This window comes from Cebus imitator, unplaced genomic scaffold (assembly GCF_001604975.1).
Source record: "Cebus imitator isolate Cc_AM_T3 unplaced genomic scaffold, Cebus_imitator-1.0 Scaffold70, whole genome shotgun sequence".
In the NCBI taxonomy this organism is placed as follows: domain Eukaryota; kingdom Metazoa; phylum Chordata; class Mammalia; order Primates; family Cebidae; genus Cebus; species Cebus imitator.
This window is the reverse complement of record NW_016107385.1, coordinates 3,728,940-3,743,538: the sequence shown is the minus strand read 5'-3', so window position 1 is coordinate 3,743,538 and position 14,599 is coordinate 3,728,940. Positions and strand designations below refer to the sequence as shown.

General features: G+C 42.7%; 1 protein-coding gene and 1 pseudogene across 2 annotated transcripts in view; both read right to left on the bottom strand.

Annotated features, from left to right (window-relative positions):
* The window catches only part of CHP1 (calcineurin like EF-hand protein 1), a 46,304-nt gene that overhangs the window by 13,169 nt on the left and 18,536 nt on the right, over positions 1-14,599 (bottom strand). Inside the window, exons 3-4 of the mRNA XM_017530988.1 lie at positions 8,649-8,729; positions 1,611-1,738 (exon numbers count right to left, since the gene is read on the bottom strand). Of these exons, the coding sequence (XP_017386477.1) occupies positions 1,611-1,738; positions 8,649-8,729 (209 nt within the window). The remainder of the gene's footprint in view (positions 1-1,610; positions 1,739-8,648; positions 8,730-14,599) is intronic.
* On the bottom strand, positions 10,577-12,376 carry LOC108306178 (annotated as a pseudogene). The gene has a single exon (XR_001826037.2). The product of XR_001826037.2 is annotated as an ADP-ribosylation factor 1-like (transcript).

Below are 14,599 nucleotides of genomic sequence, written 5' to 3'. Positions count from 1 at the left end.
AAAAATTAAGAAAAAACAAAATAAACCCAAGCATAACCTGCATAGAACTTTGTTATTATTCTATCTCATCCTGAAATTTGCCATTTCTGTGCATTCCAACCTTCTTCCTCAGCAGAACCCCAACCACAGCATTAGGAGGGGAATCTCATTAGCCTAATCACCTTAGCACTTGGCACTCTCCTGACCTAAACTGACTTATCAAAGTGAGGGGAAGGACTTACATTCCATGCTTGGGAGGAGTGTTGCTCAATTTCAATTTCAGTCTCGATCTCTCTCTACATATATCTCTCTTCCTCTACTGTCAGATGTGAACAAGAAAAAAAAAGAAGCCCTGTTAACAACTGAGAGCTGTCATATGACCATAATACCTTAGGATAAAACAGACTACAAGGATGGCAGAGTAAAGAGAGAAATCCCTAGTGCTTGAAACATAATCAACCCACCTGCTGGTCTAACCTGACTTGTAAAGTGAGCTAATATATTTCCTTATTGTTTAAGCCAGCTGAGTCAACTAAAGGCATCCTAAGACATCAACTAACGCCCAAATCCACTAGTGCTATTTGGAAGATTTTGTTTTCTTTCTTTTTTGAGACAGAGTTTCTGTCACCTGCGCTGAAGTGCAGTGGTGCCATCATGGCTCACTGCAGCCTCAACCTCTCAGGCTCAAGCAATTCTCCTACCTCGGCCTCCTAAGTACTTGGGGCCACAGATGCATGCCACCACACCTGGCAAATTTTTGTATTTTTATTAGAGACGGTGTTTCACCATGTTGTCCAGGCTGGTCTCAAGCTCCTGGGCTCAAGTGATCCACCTACCCTGGCCTCCCAACATGATGGGATTATAGGCGTGAGCCACTGCACCCAGCCTTCGTCAGTTTTAATACAATTTCAATTTCAAGTTGTACTGAATAAAAAGAGAAATTCAATTTCAATTTCCTGGAGAAGTGTTTTAAGGGATTGGGCAATATCATACATGAACCAGTAGGGGCAGAAGGGAAAGCAAACAAGTATTTAAAGGAAAAGAGGCATGAGACATGGGTATAAAAATTAAATACAGCACTATATCCAGCTGTTCCCCCCTACTTAAGTCACATCCAGTGTCTATCAAATTCTAAGATGAGCTGAGGACCCAGTGTCTACCAAATTCTAAGATGTGCTGAGGACTGCCATTATTCCTTAAAGGTAGGGCCTGTGTCTTGTTCACTATTGCCATGCTGGTACTGACTGCAGTGCCTGGTACAAAGTAGGTGCTCAGTGAATTACAATGAAACTAGGTAACACTTATTAAGTACCTAGTATATGCCAGGCACTGTTTGAAGCACTTGACATTTATTCCCTCATTTAATCCTCACAACGGTTCAATGCGGAAGCCCTTAATATCCCATTTTACAAAGGAGAAAACTGAAGCCCAAAGAGGTTAAATATCTTGCCCAAAGTCACACGGCCAAAAAGAGGTAGACTAGGATTTAAATTTGACTAGTTTAGCTCCAGAGTCTGAGGTCTTAACCAGTATGTTCTTGTAAATGCTTGTTCAAATAATGAATGAGTAAATACATGATTTTTAAGAAATGAACAGCAAGTATTTTAAGCCAGAAGACTTTAGCTTCTTACAGTGCAGTTTGTTGCTCCGGCTGTTGAGTGGTTCGGGTCCATTCACATCTTTGCTCTTTTCATTATCTTCAATGGGGCGGAAATGAGCCAAAGTTCGCATGAATCCACGGAAGTTTACCTGGTCCTCTCTGATTGTGAAGTATAACAAACAGAACACCATGTCAATCACGGTGATTATTTCTTACGAATTAATTAAATCAACAGCTTTAGCTACAATCACCTGAAAGTCCACTTAATGAGGTTTCTTTCCATATGCACAGTACTTTGGGGCTCATAGTCCCTATCATCTAAGCCTCACCCCAACCTTAAGGAGCAGGTGCTATTACTCCCACTATTACTTCCACTTTATAAATGATTTAACCAGACTTAGGTAACAGGACTTACCAGGGCTATAGTTAGCTATTGAATTTACTTGTATCTCTTTTCCAAAAAACAGACATAGAGTAGTGCCAGCACTATAAAAGAGGGCCAGACCTTGAACTCATTGCTTTGAACTCTGCAGCGAGCCATAGGTTAAGTCAATTCAACCCAATGACTCCTCAGTCATCTCCCACATCTCTCCTGCAGTAATGTATACTAGGAATATTTTAAAATTAAGGTGCATTAAAGAACAGTTGCTTTTAAAATAAAGTTTATTAAATTTTTAATTTTTATTTATTTATTTATTTATTTTGAGATGGAGTCTCATTCTGTTGCCCAGGCTGGAGTGCAGTGTTGCAACCTTGGCTCACTGCAACCTCTGCCACCCTAGGTTCAAGAGATTCTCCTGCCTCAGCCTCCCAAGTAGCTGGAACTACAGGTGCATGCCACCACATCTGGCTAATTTTTTGTATTTTTAGTGGAGATAGTGTTTCACTGTGTTAGCCAGGATGGTCTCAATCTTCTGACCTCACGATCTACCTGCCTCAGCCTCCTAAAGCACTGGGATTACAGGCATGAGTCACTGCACTTAGCCTTATTTTATTATAAAAGCAAACATATTTTTGAACATTTGGAAAAGAAAAGTAGACAGAAAAATACTGATCCTGGGGCCGGGTTTGGTGGCTCACACTTGTAATCCCAGCACTTTGAGAGGCCAAGGCAGGCAAATCACAAGTTCAGGAGTTCAAGACCAGCCGGGCCAACATTGTGAAATCCTGTCTTTACTAAAAATACAAAACAATTAGCCAGGTGTAGTGGCACAAGGCTGTAGTCCCAGCTACTCAGGAGGCTGAGGTGGCAGAATCACTTGAACCCAAAAGGCGGAGGTTGCAGTGAGCCAAGAACATGTCATTGCACTCCAGCCTGGGTGACAGAGTGGGACTCCATCTCAAAAAAGAAAAATACTGGCTAGGCATAGTAGCTCACGCCTGTAATCCTAACACTCTGGGAGGCCAATGCAGGTAGATTACTTGAGGCCAGGAGATTGGACCATCCTGGCCAACATGGTAAAACCCCGTCTCTACTAAACATACAAAAAAATGAACTGGACCTGGTGGTGGGCACCTGAGTAATCCCAGTTACTCAGGAAGGTGAGGCAGGAGAATCACTTGAACCCAGGAGGCAGAGGCTGCAGTGAGCCAAGATTGCAGCACTGCACTCCAATCTGGGTGACAGAGGAGACTCTGTCTTAAAAAACAAAATAAAACAAAACAAAAAAAAACCTGGTGCAGTGGCTCACGCCAGTAATCCCAGCACTTTGGGAGGCCAAGGCAGGCGGATCACAAGGTCAGGAATTCAAGACCAGCCTGGCCAACATGGTAAAACCCTGACTCTACTAAAAATACAAAAACTAGATGAGTGTGGTGGTGTGTACCTATAATCCCAGCTACTCAAAAGGCTAAGGCACAAGAACCACTTAAACCCTGGAGATGGAGGTTGCAGTGAGCGGAGATCACGCCACTGCCCTCCAGCCTGGGTGACAGATGGAGAAAAAAAAAAAAAACGTTTTGAAAGACCTCTTGTGTATAAAGCCTTTTTGGCACTTAAGCTTAGAGAAAATCTTTTTATTCTGCCACAGGCTAATCAATAGCCCTGTAAGAAATAATTCTCAGCTGGGTGTGATGGCTCATGCCTGTAATTCCAGCACTTTGAGAGGACGAGGTGGGCAGATCATGAGGTCAGAAGATCAAGACCATCCTAGCTAACACAGTGAAACCCCATCTCTACTAAAAATACAAAAAATTAGCTGGGTGTGGTGGCATATGCTTGTAGTCCCAGCTACTTGGGAGGCTGAGGCAGGAGAATAGCTTGAGGCAGAGGTTGCAGTGAGCTGAGATCACACTGCTGCACTCCAGCCTGAGAGACAGAGCGAAACTCCGTCTCAAAAAATAATAATAATTCTCAAAACTTGAATGAAGATGTTCTTTAATAATAAAAAAAGATTCTCGTTAGTATAGTGGTGAAAATAAAAATTTTTAAAAAAGAGCTGGGCGTGGAGGCACGTGCCTGTAATCCCAGCCACTTGGGAGGCTGAGGCTGGAGGAGCACTTGAGCCCAGGAGTTCTGCGCCGTAGTGCACTATGCCAACTGGGTGTCTGCACTAAGTTCAGGATAAATATGGTGACCTCCTGGGAGCGAGGGACCACCAGGTTGCCTAAGGAGGGGTGAACTGGCTGAGGTTGGAAATGGAACAAGTCAAAACTCCCATGCTGATCAGTAATGGGATTGTGTCTGTGAATAGCCACTGCACTCCAGCCTGGACAACATATAAAAATAATAATAATAATAATAATAATAATAATAATGTCCTATGTGACATAATATTTATCTAAGGCAGGTGGCCTGGTTCCTCTAGTTACCTAAAAATAAAATCTCTCTGTGCCCCACCAAATAGCTGAGGTATTAGGGTCTCTTCTATAGACACGCAGTTTAGGGACTTTCTAAAGGCAGAGTTCAAAGGCTAGCCTGTGAGCCATCTGTCCTCAAAAGAATGAACTTGGCTGGGCGCGGTTGCTCACTCCTAGGGCCAGATACCAGCATGTTGGGAAGCCGAGGCGGGCGGATCAACTGAGGTCAAGAATTCGAGATGAGCCTGTCCAACAAGGTGAAGCCTCATCTCTACTAAAAATACGAAAAGAATTAGGCAGGCATGGTGGCATGCGTCTGTAGTCCCAGATACTCGGGGAGACTGAGGCAGGAGAATTGGTTGAACCCAGGAGGTGAAGGTTGCAGTGAGCCAAGATCATTCCACTGCACTCCAGCCTGAGTGACTGAGGGATACTGTGCCTCAAAAAAACAAAACAAACAAAAAAGAATGACCTTTTAGTTCTTCAAGGTATCTATATTGCTAACTGGTCAAAAATGTAAGATCTGAGAAATCAAGTAATGTGGAGTAAAATTTAAATCATATGCCAGAAAAACCACATTAATGAGTATTGATAACATAAAGTTTCTGGGTAAAAAGGAATTAAATAACCATGGTCCACTTTCATACCTCACTCTTAAAATAAAAAAATGTTTAAAAAGCCCCCATGTGCATATGACTAGGGAAGAAAGAAAAACCCAGAAGCCAAATATATCTATGTGATTAGAGCAAGAGACAGAGGCACAGCTTGCTAAGAGCTAAGCAGTGCAGCCCAGAAGAGCCCTCCATTTCTTCATATGCACTCTGTCCCATTTCCTTAGCAGTCGATTGGTGGACAGAATAGCAGGTGATACTGTAGTCAGAGCAAATGTGGTTTAGCCTTACAAAACAGCTTCCCACAAGCTTGTTTCTTCAAGTAATCAATGGTGACTAAGGAACTCTGAAAAAAAATTGGCACAGTGATTCTCCTGGGTTTAGTTTTCATTGCAAAAGGTTTGGATACAAAGCATAGCTATTAAAGTTATCTCTGGATAGGGTTCAGTGCTTTGCAGGGGTAAAAGAGGAAGTAGAAAAAGGAAGAATTCAGCAGACACACCACACCTGAAATAAATAGGCCAGTTCAAGGAGAAAGAGAAAAATGAAGGAGGGCACAAGATTCCTCATTGTTAACATGATTTGATTCTCGCCTTTACATGAACTAACTTCCGCTTCTGACCTTTGCTCACATTTACTGAGTGCCCAACCCTCTCAACTAGCAAATTCCTTTGCTCTCAATTTAGAGTTCTAAAATTTCCTCTCCAGGCATTTTATCTGACAGTGTCCTCATTGACAGTCTCATTATTAAGAATTGGCACCCATATAATATTTTGAAGTCCTGTGGGTCATAACACTATTCATATGAACCAGGAAGAGACTGTTTAGGACATTACTTAAAACAAGCTTATATATAAGCTTTATTCATGAAAAGGTACCTAATCAAATCAATAAATATTTACTCAGCACTTTGAAGGCAGTGTATTAGGTAGTGAAGCACATCAAAAGACTACTTTCACGTTAGAAAATCCCACATTAAGAACAATCTACTTGACAAAGTGTGTGTGTGTGTGTGTGTGTGTGTGTGTGTGTGTGATGAGAACTGTATCTTTATTCAGTATCACAAAAGTAAAATAAAGGCTGTGGAAATGTTCCAGATTAAAGGAGGCTAAAGAGCCGTGATGACTGATCCAGAATAGATCCTATACCGGAGGCAGGGAAGTGTTATAAAACAAATTATTAGATGACAAATTGGAATATGAATATAAATTAGAATAAAATAGATAATATATTAATAAAACAGTAATAGATAAGAGTATTTTTTTTTTATATCCAGAGAGGATCTGAACGCAGATAAGAGTATTTTATCAATGTTAAGTTTACTGAAGTGGAAAACTATACTATGGATATGTAAAAGAATGTCCCTACACTTAGCAAACACACACAGGTGTATTCAGAGGTAAAGGGTCATGACCATGCAACTTACCCTTAAATAGTTCAGAAATACAATTATGTGAACAAACATACACAAAAAAATTACATAAGTATGTGTATGTACATACATATACATTCACACATAGGGTGTGTGTAGAAAGAGAGGAGAGAGACAAGGAAAAAAATGTCTGTGAGAAAGGGTATGTAGAACAAGAGAGGGTATGCAGAACATTAGCAAGAGGGTATGTAGAACAAGCTGCACTGTTCAATACTGCAATCACTTGTCACATGTGGCTACGTGTACTGGAAACATGGTCAGTCTGACTTGATATGTGTTTAAATGTAAATTATTCACTGGATTTCAAAGACTAATTACAAAAACGTGTAGGCCAGGCATGGTGGCTCATGTCTATAATCCCAGCACTTTGGGAGGCCGAGACGGGCAGATCGCCTGGGGTCGGGAATTCGAGAACAGCCTGACCAACATGGCAAAACCCCGTCTCTACTGAAAATACAAAAATTAGCTGGGTATGGGGTGGTGAGCGCCTATAATCCCAGCTACCTCAGAGGCCGAGGCAGGAGAATTGCTTGAACCTGGGAGGCAGAGGTTGCAGTGGCCGAGATGGCGCCACTGCACTCCAGCCAGGACAACAGAGCGAGACTCTGTCTAAAAAAAAAAAAAAAGTAAAATATCTGTTATTTTAAATACTGATTATATATTGAAATAATATTTTAAATATAGTAAATAAAATATATATTACTGTAATATTGGGGTTCAGGGGTTCAGGGTGCCCTCAGCTCCCCTGAGAGAATCTTTCTCCAGGTTTTCGGTCTCTTGCCCTCTCAAGAATGAGAGAGGCGACCACAGTGCAATGCACAGTAAATGCCAGACCCAAAAGTGTTTGTAGAAAGCGATTTATTTTCCATGCCCAGAGCTTTTTGTAAAAAAAATTAAAAAATAAAAATAAAGTGATTTATTTAGAGAGAGAGAAACAGGAGAAGGAGAGAGAAAGAAACAGCTAACTCTCACACTGAGTGAGAGAATCCAGAAAGATGGAATCCAGGAGAGGAAAGCAGCTTCCACAGTGAGTGGAAGAGAATAGAGAAAGATGGAGTTTAGTAGGGGAAGACAGGCTTGCACGAAGGGAGTGGTCGTGGCAGGGGACTCCATAGGGAAAATCCAGGATAGAGAAAAACAGTTTCGACGAGCACCGGAGTTTTCGCGGAAGGGGATCCAAACATGGAGTCCAAAGAGATGTGGAAGAAGGGGACTTTTAACCTGGGAGGAACCCCCACCTTCTCTAAAACCCCTGGCCAATGAAAGGAATTCCTTAGAACTTTCGCTGGAGTGACTGACTTTTTGTTTCTTCCCAAGCCGGCGAAATTTAAACATAAACCATTAAATCTCCCGGAGGGAGAGAGATGGGACGGGGTCATGACACTGGGAAATGCAGGCCCTTAAAATTACGCCCCCTTGTGGACCCTGGAAAGAGAACACCTTCCCTCATTACCAAAGTTAATTTATTTTTACTTTTTTTTTTTTTTTGAGATGGAGTCTCGCTCTGTCGTACAGGCTGGAGTGCAGTGATCTCAGCTTACTGCAACTTCTGCCTCAGCGTCCTGAGTAGCTGGGATTACAGGCGCGTTCCACAACGCCTGGCTAATTTTTTGTATTTTTAGTAGAGACAGGGTTTCAATGTGTTAGCCAGGATGGTCTCGATCTCCTGCCCTGGTGATCCACCCACCTTGGCCTCTCAAACTGCTGGGATTACAGGCATAAACTACCACGCCCGGCCTATTTTTACTTTTTTAATGTGGTTACTAGAAAATGTATAATTATTTATATGGCTTGTATTATATTTTTATTGGCTACCACTGAGAGAGAGAGCACACAAATGAGGCAAAACGTTGACAATATAACAATAGATGCATCAGGGCAATAGATATACAAGTATTCTTTGTGCTGTTTTTCATTTTGCAACTTGTAAATTTCTGTAAATTTGAAATTATTTCCAAAAAAACATTTTTTTAAAGTCTAGTTTTACATCAATAATAAGCATAAAGACAGAATTTTGAAGATAGGCTCATATGTCTATTTGAAGTTTAAAACACACAGTAGGTTAGAACAGAAGAGATATTCTAGAAATGTCAAAATTAGAAATGTGCAATATAATCAGGGGATCTCACAGTCTGAGGTGACACAACCAATACCATTATTCCAGGTTAGCAAATAATTTAGGCTGTGATAGCTTCAGGAAGGAAGTCCAACAACTGTGCTGACTCACCCCTCTGGAAAGAAGGCATTGATGATCCGGTCCCCCAATGGGTTGATGGCAAGTTCTGGAATCCTCTGGAAATCTTCCCGGCTGCCAAGAGAATCGCCTTGAGTTAGAGACCATTGCCCTTAGCTTGAACTCCTTAAGTCAGGAGGTAACAGGGTGTAACCTAGCAAGAATATTATCTCCTGGAATTTACTTCTGTGGCAAATTATACCAAGTAACTGCAAAGAATAGCACTTTAATACCTGCCAAGTGTTTCTTGCACCAACTCAGTAGTAGAAGAAGCCAGATTTGACTATGCCACATTCCGATGAATTCAGCACACAGATTACGTCAATAAGCCAACCCACAAGCAAACACTAAGCTGTCTCCTAGTAAATGATTCCTTGAACATTAGCATTTCGTACCTAGTTATTAAGTTTGGAAAGTAAACAGCAAATGGAAAATATCAAATACTGCAGAACTTGAATATGGGGACAAATACTTAGAGGAGTCTCCACATTCTTGTTAAGATTTAAGGCACTGAGAAAATGCAAGGTATTCTTAGGTGCTATTTACATCCAAGGAAAGAATGTAACAACCAATTGATTTCCTTGTTCTGATTCTGGCTTTTTCTCCATTTCCATGTTCTGTGGACTAGGGCTATAGAAATATTTAACCATCAAACATGACATAAACAGTCATCCTCACATGACTTAGGCAAGGTTATCCCGAAGCCAGTATCGTCAGTTACCATGCATTGCATGCACAGCATGTGCTGCTCTGTTTGCATACATTATCTTATTTCTTCACACCAATATTTTATGTATACCATTTTAGAGCTAAGGAAATTGAGAGTCAGGAAGATAAAGTAACTTGCCCAATGCCACACCACTCCTAAGTGGCAGAACTGTGATATAAATCTAAGTCCCTGGGCCGGGCGCGGTGGCTCAAGCCTGTAATCCTAGCACTGTGGGAGGCCGAGGCGGGTGGATCACGAGGTCAAGAGATCGAGACCATCCTGGTCAACATGCTGAAACCCCGTCTCTACTAAAACTACAAAAAATTAGCTGGGCATGGTGGCACGTGCCTGTAATCCCAGCTACTCAGGAGGCTGAGGCAGGAGAATTGCCTGAACCCAGGAGGCGGAGGTTGCGGTGAGCCGAGATCACGCCATTGCACTCCAGCCTGGGTAACAAGAGCGAAACTCCGTCTCAAAAAAAAAAATAATAAAAAAATAAAAAAATCTAAGTCCCTAAGTCAAAGTATGTGTTCTTTTTCTAGAAATCACATTTCTTTCCTATATTTAACTTTTTTTTTGAGACAGAGTCTCACTCTATCGCCCAGGCTGGAATGCAATCTCAGCTCACTGCAACCTCCATTTCCCAGGTTCAAGCAATTCTCTAGACTGAGCCTCCCAAATAGCTGGGATTATAGGTACTTGCCAAGAGGCCTGGCTAATTTTTTGTACTTTTAGTAGAGAGGGAGTTTCACTATGTTGGCCAGACTGGTCTTGAACTCTGGACCTCAGGTGATCTGTCCACCTCGGCCTCCCAAAATGCTGGGATTACAGGTGTGAGCCATGGTGCCTGGCCCCTTGTATTAAACTTTTTGAATCAAAGTTACTTTCCCCAAATTTTTTCTTTTTTTTTTTTTGAGACGGAATCTCATTTGTCACCCAGGCTGGAGTGCAGTGGCACCATCTCGGCTCACTGAAACCTCTGCCTCCTGGGTTCAAGCAATTCTACTGCCTTAGTCACCCAAGTAGCTGGGGTTACAGGCACTCACCACCATCCCCAGCTAATTTTTGTATTTTTAATAGAGAAGGGGTTTTACCATGTTGGCCAGGCTGGTGTTGAACTTCTGACCTCAAGTGATCCACCCACCTCAGCCTCCCAAAGTGCTGGGATTAAAGGGTGAGCCACCACGCCCCGCCCCCAAATTTTTGTTTTTTTTAATAGTTAAGTGATTTTATTCTAATAGCTATAATTACAGTGCTTGTTTGTCGAAATGAAAACTGAAAACAAGTATACAAAACAGTTGATTACTAATCGTGTATTGAAAGCAGTAAGAGGTTCCAGGACACCAAATAGACCAGCTCTGAGGTTTCCCCAAGATAAATTTAACAGCTCCAGCTTCTTCAGTGTTTATCAAAATACAAAAGAAAAAAATAGAGGTTGTCTTTTTCGATGGCAAATTGGACCCCTGCAGGCTGAGGAAAAGCAAGCTACGTCACACACGGAGGTGGGGTGTTCCCGAGGGGCTGTGGGTCTAGGTGGACCGCCTGCCCAGCTTGCACACACTCCTGCTGGTGAGACCCCAGACATCCTGCCAAAGTGTCTGAGCAACAGACTCACTCTGGCCACATGCTGACCGAGGGACAGGTGGGGCCCTGCCTCCCACAGGCTACCTGAAGGTGGTTGGGGTGGCCTGCGGGAAAGTGGGGCGGCTGTGGGCTCGCAGCCTGGCCCCTGGGAACCATGGGGGCACAAGGACAAGCACATGGCTATGGAATGCAGGGTGACCCAAGGACAAGCAAGTTGTGGGATCTCTCCTGTGACCACGCAGAATTGATCGCAGTCTGCCGCGCCGCCGCCTCATGTTCCCAAGGGGAACAGCCGGGCTGGCGACTGGCATCCAGGCTGTAACTGCAAATCTATGCTAGGCAGGGTCTCCCCTCTGTGTGTTCAAGTGTTCTCGGCTTGGATTTTTAACTATTTAAAAAAATGCACTGAGTTTGGGTTAAAAACCAACCACTAAAATGGATTTCAACACGGCTCTAAAGCCAAGAGCGTGCCCGGCTTTCCCAACACAGTGACTCTTGCAGGCCAGGTGCCCACAGGCCTCCATCCCCTCTCAGCACTGAACAGTGTGTTGATTTTTCTTTTACAATAAAAAAAAGCTGAGTAATATTGCATAGGAGTACCAGAAACTGCCTCATTGGAAACAAAAACTATTTACATTAAATAAAAAGCCTGGCCACAGGCTGCATCTGCAACATTTACAGAATGGTGCGATGCACAAGGTGACCAAACCACGGAGGAAGCTTCTGGCACTCACATCACAAGCCGCACGTTTGCCACATGAGAGTAAAGCAGAGGGTAAGAGGAGTGAGAGGGAGGGGGGTCACATTCACTTCTGGTTCCAGAGCTGATTGGACAGCCAGTCCAGTCCTTCATAGAGCCCGTCGCGCTGGTGGTGCAGGTGGCCTGAATGTACCAGTTCCTGTGGCATAGGGAGTGCAGCCCCAGCTTGTCTCTGATCTCGGCCGCATTCATGGCATTGGGGAGGTCCTGCTTGTTGACGAACACCGGGAGGGCAGCATCCCGGAGCTCATCCTCAGCCAGCGCCTCATGAGCTCCTCACAGGCCTCGTTCACGTGCTCTCTTGTCATTGCTGTCCACCATGAAGATCAGGCCTTGTGTGTTCTGGAAGTAGTGGCGCCACAGAGGCCGGATCTTGTCCTGGCCACCCATGTCCCACACAGTGAAGCTGATGTTCTTGTACTCCACGGTTTCCACATTGAAGCCTATGGTGGGAAAGGTGGTCACAATCTCACCCAGCTTTAGCTTGTACAGGATCGTGGTCTTCCCTGCAGCATCCAGGCCCACCATAAGGATGCGCATTTCCTTTTTGCCAAAAAGGCCCTTGAAGAGGTTGGCGAAGATGTTCCCCATGCTTGTGGACAGGTGGAAGGACACTGGCCAGGGACACCTCAGCAGCTGCTGCTCCGAGCCAGGCGTTGGTTTCGCTCCCACCATTTTTAAGTATTTTTTAAAAACTTTCTTTGGTTGATGTCCTGGGCCAAGAATACAAAGCTGTCTACAACTTCTTTTTATTTATTTATTTATTATTTTTTTAAGAGGCGGGGGTTTCACCACATTGGTCAGGCTGGTCTCGAACTCCTGACCTCAGGTGATCCACCTGCCTCGGCCTCCCAAAGTGCTGGGATTATAGGCGTGAGCCACTGCACCCGGCCTCTGTCTACAACTTACCTGTGCTGTAGTCTTCAAAAATATCAATGTCATGGCAGACAAGGGAAAGCAGAGGATTATTCCAGATCAAGGGGGACTAAAGAGACATACAACAAAACCCAACACATGACCCTGGACTAGGAAAAAAACTGCTACAAAGGACATTATTCGGTGATACGTAAAAATGAAGCATGGACCATATAAAATATGGAATATTACATAATGGTACTCTTTCAAAATGTTAACTTTTTTGATTTTCATCTGAGAATGTCCTTTTATTAGGAAATAAACAGTGAAGTATGTGACAAAATGTTAACAACTGGTGAACTGGCATATCAGAATAAAAGTTGTCTTTTATTGTTCTTGTAACTTCAAGTTTAAAATTACTTCAGATAAAGTTAAATAAAAAAAAGATTATAAACTTGAACAGATCTTACTTCCGCCTTCAAGAAGTTTACTTACAGAAGAGATAAAACATATACCTCTACCCTCTTTGTAATACATGTTAGCAAAAACAGAAGATAATAAAATCCTCCTACTTCACCCAGGAGACTTCTACACTCTGTTCCTCTTGTGGTTTAACCTTAACATGGTACTTACTTAAATCACCAAGCTCATCTCCACCACATTTGGTGACACAGGGAGAAACTGATCCAGTGGACTGAACACAAAGCTCTGGAACAATAACCCTGGATTCTAGTTTGTCTTGACGATTCATGGTAATAATTTTTTATCAATGAATGAACTAGAAGAAGCCATTCGTAAGATAACTGGATTGCTCAAGATGATGAAATAGACAATTAACAAGGTCCTGATTATTAATTGAACAAACATGTACTAAGCTTTTATTACATAATTTATTCTGTAATACAAAGTCTACCCTATCATCAAAACATAGCTCCTCTTGTCTGACAGAGGTCAAAAAACAATAACTACTCCCTTTTAAATGAAGACTAAGGCTGATTTGAATTGCATGGCTACATACCTCAGTTTAATGTCTAACAAGCTTAAGAAACTTCAGCGAAGAGGCACAGTTTAAATACCAAGTCTAGTATCAAGCAGTGGTTGCACAGCCTAGCCTAAACTTCAGTCTCAATAAGGGGGTGTAGACTTGGACTTCCCATGTCAATAAGGACCTGTCCTTTGATACTATTTAAATCTAGTCTTAGAATTTAGATTGTATACATAATATGTTCTAGTCACCCAAATCGAGGGAATATTACTGAAAGTATTAAAGTTAAAAAGAAAGAGGGCTGGGCATGGCAGCTCGGCCTATAATTCCAGCACTTTGAGGCCAAGGTGGAAAGACTGCTTGAGGCTAGGAGTTCAACACCATCTTGGGAAACAGAGCAAGGCCACATATCTAAAAAATTTAAAAAATAAAAAAAAATTAGCTGGGCATGGTGGCACATGCCTGTAGTCCCAGCTACTTGGGAAGCTGAAGTGGGAGGATTGTTTGAGCCTAGGAGGTCAAGACTGCAAGAAGCCATAATAACATCATTATCCTCTAGCCTGGGTGACAGAGCGAGACCCTGTTTCAAAACAGAAAAAACAGAAAGAGTATAAAAAATAATTTGTCAACTGTTAAATAATATACAAACAAGTTATTATTACTGGTTGCTTTATAGCAGAATGGAGATCTGGGCAGTTTCCCTAAAACTTACCTTCTCAAATTTGCCCATCTACACATACCTAATAGAAAAAATATATATATGGCTGGGCACAGTGGCTCACACCTGTAATCCCAGCACTTTGGGAAGCCAAGGCAGGCGGGTATCACAAGGCCAAGAGATCAAGATCAGCCTGGCCAACATGGTGAAACTCCGTCTCTACTAAAAAATACAAAAATTAGCCAGGTGTGGTGGTGACACATGCCTGTAGTCCCAGCTACCCGGGAGGCTGAGGCAGGTAAATCACTTGAACCTGGGAGGAGGAGGTTGCACTGAGCTGAGATCACGCCACTGCACTCCAGCCTGGTGACAGAGTGAGACTCCATTTCACAAA